The 8,221-nt window shown below is 35.2% G+C and overlaps 1 protein-coding gene across 3 annotated transcripts in view; it reads left to right on the top strand.

Moving 5' to 3' along the window:
• LOC112520514 overlaps positions 1 to 8,017 on the top strand; it is a 24,681-nt gene extending 16,664 nt beyond the window's left edge. For 2 of the 3 annotated variants that reach the window (XM_025128964.1, XM_025128963.1), the window contains exons 11-21: positions 297 to 342; positions 672 to 735; positions 840 to 949; positions 1,050 to 1,092; positions 1,436 to 1,527; positions 5,129 to 5,177; positions 5,326 to 5,396; positions 5,996 to 6,115; positions 7,022 to 7,116; positions 7,526 to 7,571; positions 7,740 to 7,953. In XM_025128964.1, coding sequence (XP_024984732.1) covers positions 297 to 342; positions 672 to 735; positions 840 to 949; positions 1,050 to 1,092; positions 1,436 to 1,527; positions 5,129 to 5,177; positions 5,326 to 5,396; positions 5,996 to 6,115; positions 7,022 to 7,116; positions 7,526 to 7,571; positions 7,740 to 7,772 — 769 coding nt within the window. In that variant the 3' untranslated portion in view covers positions 7,773 to 7,953. Of the gene's footprint in view, positions 1 to 296; positions 343 to 671; positions 736 to 839; positions 950 to 1,049; positions 1,093 to 1,435; positions 1,528 to 5,128; positions 5,178 to 5,325; positions 5,397 to 5,995; positions 6,116 to 7,021; positions 7,117 to 7,525; positions 7,572 to 7,739 lie in introns of all 3 variants that reach the window. The other variant, XM_025128962.1, reaches the window with a different exon arrangement.
• Positions 8,018 to 8,221: the final 204 nt, after the last annotated feature.

The raw sequence follows: 8,221 nt of genomic DNA, 5'->3' as shown, positions 1-8,221 counted from the left end.
CCCCCCCCCGGGCGCGGCTAGCCTTAGCCGCTGAGTGAGCCAAAAAATAACCCCCGCACATTGGTGTCCTTGGAGGCGGCTCCCGTGTGGTGCCGGCTAGGGCTGCCGGTAATCAACTTTTATTGCTCAAATAAATAGCCTTTATACCTACCTCTCTCTTTTTCGAATAAAAAAATAAGGAGTCCACGCTATATTCAACGATATGTTGGCAGCTTCTGTTTGACACTTTCTTGTATCAGTTTCTTTCTTGTTAATACGAAATTATAGCATCACATTTTCTTTGTTTCCTTTTGTAGAATTCGCGATACTTTGGTGCTCACCATGAGAATGTTCCAAAGCAAGGTATCATACAAATTCTTGCAGTTCTCAAGTTCTTACCCATTTCAATTTTTGACAATTGTACAGAGTGTTTGGTTGGGGATATAGGGGTAGGAATGGAAAATGGTGTCTGGTTTGATGCAATGCAGTGGGTCATTACCACATACTGGATGATGAATCATTCGTCAACAAATTAGGGGGAATGAAACTCATTCCCGCTTCCATTTCCATTCCCCGATATTCCCATTCCCTAAAATCGTCAAATGGACAAATTTTGGATGAGGGAACTATATAAGTTTTTGTACACATATATACATGATTTAGAAATGTAATTTTTTTGTTTCATTTGTTAGATTGGAACCCCTATCATCAAGACTTCCAACCATCCTCCATCACCAATCTCATCCTCAACTTTAGGTTATTTTTCTTCAGCAAATAGCGATAGGAGTTTCGGGTAATTCTATGTAAATCCAGTATATGATTAGAATGTTACCACGCTAATATATTATATATTTCTATAGAAGATTTGCCAGGAATAGAAGGCTTCCAAATAATTGGGGATGCCAAACCGGGAGGTAAACTTTTATGTTGTGGATATTCGGTGCGTGGGACCTCATCATGCATGATTGCAGTAAGAAGCTTCTAGATGCAGATTTTCAGCTAAAATATTGCATTATTCCTATGAACTATGAAGTGACTGACACATCGTTATTTGTTTGCCTCTGTGTTAGTGGGTTCATCACCTTCTGGATGGCACTTCGGAGTACATTGAGGGTAAGTTTCTAAGAAAACCTATATGCCATTGACTTCAATTACCTAATGTCTCTGTTTGAAACCACTTGACAAGCCCAGGTGGGCCACACCTAATGTCTCTCTTCATTATTTATGATAATATGTCGTATATGGGATGCACCAAATGGAAATTATTGCAACTTATAAAGGGATGGATGACCGGGGTAATTTTTTACATCAATAGTTGAAGGGAATTTCCTAGAGAAAATGATGAAGTGTATCCTAATCTGATTTTCGGGAGCATCTTGAAGTGCCATAGCTTTCTTGAAAATTTTGTTGGGCTTGATAGTTTGGTGTTTTTGATCCACAATTTTCCATGGCACAGGAGCTACAAATCCAGAATATGTAGTTACAGCTGATGATGTCGATAAACTTATTGCTGTTGAGTGTATACCAATGGATGACCAAGGCCGTCAGGTATTACATGATCGTCCTGTATTTACTTGTTTACAGGGTTAGTTAAGATTTTGTGTGCATTGGTTTTGCATAATGCTAATTGTGAATGCATTTTTTCGGTTATTTTTCTGATTCAGCATGGATGGGTGAGACTTTTTATCTCATTATGTGGTGTACCTATATGCCAAAGCCTTCACATTATCGTACAAGTAATTCATATCCGTATTTCTGTTTAACAGTTCAGATCTTAGCTGTTACGTAGTATCAGAGCTAAGGGCCTGATGATGAAAACCCTATCGGCCTATCCCCCATCCACTAGGCCCACCACAGCTGCCATTGGAGCCACCAATCACCACTACCAGTGTCACTGCTTCACTCACCGTAACCCCACTCCAACAACTTCTGACAGTGGCAACAGGCTTATTTTCTGCCAGGTCTTGCTCCTTTATTTCAGGAGTACTTTTTTGGAGGTCATATCACCAGCACATCTCATTAGAAATCCCTCATCAAAAGGCTCATATTTATTCATTTCACTCACTTGTGTGTCAGCTAGCCGGAAGGTACTTGAGTGAAATTTTGTAGAAAAACTTGGAAATGAAAAATGGACCTAAACTTATTATGAAATGCACTTGTATGTTTAATATGCTGTCTATTTGATAAACTATTGTGGAATAAAACATAGATCGAATTAGTTGAAATAAATGCAAGTGTTAACCAGATTATTCTATACCACCTCATTACAAGAGGTGATAAGGGTGAATGTAACACCCTAGTTTCTTTATTTGCTAAATCTCAATGTTTAAGCCTTAAATACAAGATTTTGTAAGTAAATTAAGTACTCTTAAAAGAGTCCAACAGCTGTAGCATTTATCAACTATCATATTTGTAAGGCAAGTAGCTTACAAAGCTACTTATAAACAAACAACATGAGCCACAAAAATTTTATGACAAAGCAAGCGGCCTACTCTTTATGACAAAGCAAGCTAGTTATGAGTTGTCAAGGCTAGAAGCATGTGTTGGCAAAAATCATGATGACAAGCAAGAGCTAGAAGCATGACAAATAAAAGCTAGAAGCATGAGGTGTCAAGATTCTCTTATCCTCAAAAATGAGGTGTTAAACTATCATAAGAGTACAATTTTGGGAGCAAGAAGAACAAGTAGCTAATGCAATGAACTTACCTATAAATAGTGATTGAAGTGTTATCACTAGTTCTATACCAAAAACAATAAATCTCTCTCTTTATACCTAATCAAGCTTGAAGATAGGAATTAAGGGAAAAGATAGGCATAATCAAGGTGAGTACGTTATGAGATTTACTAGGATACATACATGCTATATATATAAATGTTTGATGCATGAAAAGTATTGCCATATCTTCTTGTAAAAGTTATGTTATGATTATGTGGCAAAGTACACCTTTTATGCCATGATGCACATGTGGTATATGAAAGTTTTTATACATGTTAAGTATAACCATTTAAATATCGAACGTACGGGATATAGAAAGAAGGTACGTCTTGCAAACGGATCTTATTGGGCAGCCCTTATGTGGACCCGAGGTTAAAGAACGTGTGAGAAGCTGGTTTACTTAACATGTAACCATGAGATCTCAAAGAAATGTTTTTATACATGAAAGTTTATAAGAATTATGTTAACTATTTGGAAAGAAGGTTTTATCATGAAACCATAACTACTCACTAAGCTTAAAGCTTACGTGTTCATGTATGTATCTCAGGAATCAAGGAGTAGGAACAAGATGAAGTGTTGCTATTATAAGATGTTAGAATATTATAAGTTGTAAATTCCGCATTTTCGCTGCTAGTTATTATAATGAAATAAAAGTTTAAGATATGAAGTTCCTTTCATTCACTTGTACTAAGGGCAAAGGACAATACCCCCGGGAACGCGATGTTACAAATGGTATCAGAGCATTAGTTTAAGTGAACTAAGATTGCCTTAGATTAGGTAACTTAGACTTAAATCGAGGAGGATGACATTGGGTATTAAAGCATTATATTTAAAATAACTAACATCTATCTGAACTCCATCAAATTATTTCGCTAATTTCTTATCCTGGTCGATATAACCTTATGGGATAGTGTCTAGAAAGGAACCCGCTGAGTTGCTGACTTCAACAAAAAAAGAAGTTGCATATTGTAATTGCACCGAACAGATCCTAGCTCCCGTGATACCGGCCTGGCTATTTCATATTGGTAGTCAGATGGATTAGTAAGAAATGTTGATCTTATTAAAATAAAAGAGTTGTGGTGTAAGAGAAATAGATTACAAACTCGCATAACCTTAAAATCTTAAGACTTAAGAATTTATACTTTGATGGAATACTTCACTAAGAGTTTATTCTTCGATGAAATACTTTTGTAAGATTTCCTTTATTACGTTGGAAACTCGTGATCAAATATCAGCTAGTTAAGTAGTATGTGGGATGACAATTAAATGATCATGCTGATCAAGATTAGCTAATTTAAGCTTGGGAGACCTTTCCCGCAAATAAAGCCACGTGGGAAGTCGCCTGGAGCCCTGGATCCCTCTTTTTTCACTAAATTTTGACCTTTAACCATCCCAAACACACAACATGGTGATAAAATGCAACTAAAACACTAAATTTCAATAATTACCGTTGAATCCAAAATGATTTTCCCGAATTTCTAAATTCAAGATAAATGAATAAAAATACGGGTGTTACAGAATGATGTTAGATGTCGGATGGAGTTATTCGTTTCTCGAAATGAAATCTTGAATAACTAGCAACTGCAGCTATTACATTCATGGTTACCATGTTAGGTTTGATTATCATAGCATGTATAGCATTAGGGGGAGCAAAAAAGGAGATATAACAATTAACAAACAAATGTTTGGTGTTAGACTAAGTCAACTAGTCTAGTTTATATTATTAATATTGTCTAGGGTCCAAAGTGTAATTAGTTTTACCTATATAAGGTGTATCAGATTATTATTATTTTTCAATCAATACAAATCAATATCAAGTTTAATATTTGGAACTTCTATTTCTTGGTGGTATTATCATATGTATGTATTTGTGTTCAATATTATGTTTTATAGCTTTAGGGTCTCCATGCCTTATCGAATTAGTTCATTACATCTCCTTATGTTTTCATTTTGGTTAATATAAATACTCTTTTTCGAGAAAATATTTACTTGGTAGTAGAGGCTCTTGGCCAAAACACTAGCCCCATCCAATAACTAGTAGGACAGGTGCTCCTTGTTGCCATCGTGTGTGAAAGGTAGACAAGTTTTCCCCTTGGATCTCGGGTTTCTTGGGACCTATGAGATCATTTGATGTTTGTTTTGGTGGATATACAACCTTTACGCTGATGCTACCACCTCGTGTGGGAGATAGGGCTTGTAGTAACTGCTACAAGATCTCTCGATTCTCCTTCAGCGTGCTCGATCTACCTATCTTTCTGAGTTTGATTGGTTTTGCTCCAGCTGACCTTATCATTGAATTTTTTGAGAGATATGATATGCTATGTTGTACTGTATCCATGTTTCAGCCCATTGGGTACTCTGTATATTTCCATACTTGGTGATGTTGGAACACACTTGGTGATGTTACTTATCTTGAAACTTTATTGTCGTCAGGGGAAAATGGTCCGACTTTTTGCCAACGAGCAGAACAAAATAACGTGTGGTAAGTTTATTTGGTTAACAACTTCAAATTAATTAGATTAATTCAACTGTTGAAATTTCGTACTTTTTACAAGTGAATTAATAATTCTGTTGAAAAGTAGAATTTCCTGTTTTCTCTTCCTAAACTTTTGAAATATGAAAATTTGCAGATCCAGAAATGCAACAGGAAATAGACAAACATATGATGGTCGGTCAAGCATCATTTAGTATTTTGCTGCTGGTACAGTTTCTTGCACCTTAAAGTTTGTCCTTGGGTGTTGATACGTTCTTTTTTTCTTATAGAGTGATCAACATTTCAATACATAGTACTTCACACAGTTTCTGAACAATCAAATTCTTTTGGAGACACAAAAAAGGAATGGGGAAAAGCAAAGAAAACGCTCCTTGATGCCATTTCCTGCCAACAACAGTGTTACTTTCAATATTTTTGTCAACTGGAGTGTTCTTTTTGTATTTTGGCAAGTTTGTTGGTTGTTTAGAAATGAATTTTCAAGTATGTCCGAGAGGTTAAATTTTCGGTTTTATTAGAACAAATAAGTGAACAAGCAAAATTTTCCTTTATAAAGTACTAGGTTCCAATTTGCTAAAAATTTGCCCTTATAGAAAATATATTACTTGATAGTTCAGGACGCAACAAATATCTCCTTGACAATGATGGATTTTTCTTTTTGTTACAAAAGATGAATGTATTTATGAAAAAGTTCAAAATTAATAGCATTCACTAGATGCAAAAACGATTTCCTTGGTGTTTGTGGCAAGTTCCTTCAAGCTAGCCTTTTGGTTATTTAAACGCAACATTGTTTGATGTCATTTCGGTAGATGGATCTTTCTGAGAAATGGGAGCAAACAACTCTCTCTTTGGAACGATCGAGCTACCAAATAAAGGTCACTCGGACGCAAGATATCATCATCCACGAGAAATATTCCAATGATTTAACGGTACGTAAAATAAAATTTCCATGTGTTACTTAGACATGAAGATGCTTAAGCTAATTGGATGATCAATTTCTTTACTCGCCCCTTTCTCATGAAAATTGCATCGTTTGAAGTAACACTGTGGTTTAAGGATGTGTTCAACTATTGAATGATTGACTTCCCAAAAATATTGGCTTTTATTGCAAACAGACCACTGTTTAAGCTATTTTTGGGCAGATAGTATCGAGTATGATGGGTTTTTCAGTCCTTCACGTTTTCGTAACTTGTCTGCATCCTCTCATTGTTGCAAGCAATAGTGTTCCTATTGCAATTTCACTAGACAAAATTTTGAGAATCTTTATTTTTTACAGTGACGGTTTCAATTTTTAATTTTAAGGGCAAAATGCATCAAAATGCAACTATTTACTATAACAAAGAAATTATTCTTTTCTCAATTGATGTAGGCTTAGCTCCCAGGTTGATGGATCAAATTTTGTACCCATTTTGACCATGTAACATTTCAGGACGTGGATGTCAAGTGTATTGTCCACTTCGACATAATCCTTCCGTAACCAGATGTCCACATCATCAAATGTTACAAAATCATCACATTATCGGTCAAAATGGGTAAAAAATATGGATTTTTGGAACTTTATTAAATCGATCGAGAGAAGAATTCGTTGTTACACTAAACAATTACTAAATTAAACTTTGTTGCATTTCGCTATAATTTTAACTTAGAAAGTTGCCAAAAATGGAGATTGTTACAATTTTCATGGGAAAGATGGGAGTATTAAAGTATAGGAGGTTTGATTGAAGCATATTTTACAAGACACTCTACAGGCTAGTTCGAACCACACAATTATTGAGGATTCAGTAGATTGTTTCTGATTTTGATAAATTGTCGTATCTCTCATGATAATGCTGCAGATCAAAATCCCTTTGGGACTTGCTACTCAATTTGTGTTGACGACGATGTCTTTGAATGGTTCTTCACATTCTTTCGATACATTCAATGATGTTCGGTAATACACTGGCTTCACATTCTTATTCACTTGAGGTTTCTAACTTTCTTGTTCCAAACAAAGAGGTACATTTTTGACTTTTCAGGTCAAACAAAAACTACTTTTCGTATTTGAAATTGATTCCAATTGTTTTAGCGTTCAAGGGAAGTTTGATACCTACACTGATCTTTATGATAACCACTACAAACTAAAAAATGTTTATGCGAGTTTGTAACAAGTATATGTATCGAAATTTGAATTTGGAAAGTAGTTTGTTTGACATCAATAGTCAAAACATATCCTTTTTCACTTAAAACTTTTAGAATTGGCCTTGCTATATTCAACAATACGTTGGCAGCTTCGGTTTGACACTTTATGTAGCAGTCTCTTTCTTGTCAACACGAAATCATAGCATTGTTTCCGTTTGTAGATTGCGTGATACTTTGGTGGTCACCATGAGAATGTTCCAAAGCAAGGTATCTTTCAAGTCATTTTCCTGCACTCCTATTCCTATTCCTATTCCTATTCTCATCCTCGTTTTCATTCCTTGAAATGAACCAAGCGCCTTCTTAAACTGTTCTATATCAACCTTCCAAAAAGGGAAAGTTATTTAACATGCTCTCTCCCCCTTTTTTCTCGAATAGGCATTGGAAGACAAAAGGAAGTCAAAAGCATGAAGCTTATATTCTTCAATATAGATACAAGTGTTATATATACTCATTCTTTGTAGAAATGAAGTAAGGAACAATAGAACTAGTTTTAAGAAGGTTTTGTTGTTGTAGATTGGAATCGATGAGTAAGAGTGCGAACAAGGATGTGTTGGTTTACATCTGTGTTTGTTTCTTGTTGATTTTTTGCTTTATGTAAAAAGTCAACAGACTGTTAAGACTCTTTGAGTATAAAATGATCTTCTTTATCCGTATATTTTATACAAAAATAGTTAAAATGATGTGAGCAAATGGAGCATGAGTTCTACTCCTTTCTTGTACTAAACCTATAGAAGAAGATTGCTTGTATCATCGAGTTGGAACGTGTGTAGGTTTTTCGTTTGCCCAATTCTTGATTTGTTGTTTTGTCCTTAATCATCATCCAATCCAATCTTTTGTATATTGTATATTGTATATTG

This window comes from Cynara cardunculus, assembly GCF_001531365.2.
Source record: "Cynara cardunculus var. scolymus isolate 2C chromosome LG 10, CcrdV1, whole genome shotgun sequence".
In the NCBI taxonomy this organism is placed as follows: Eukaryota; Viridiplantae; Streptophyta; class Magnoliopsida; order Asterales; family Asteraceae; genus Cynara; species Cynara cardunculus.
The sequence above is the reverse complement of the archived record's forward strand: the minus strand, read 5'-3'. Positions and strand labels throughout refer to the sequence as shown.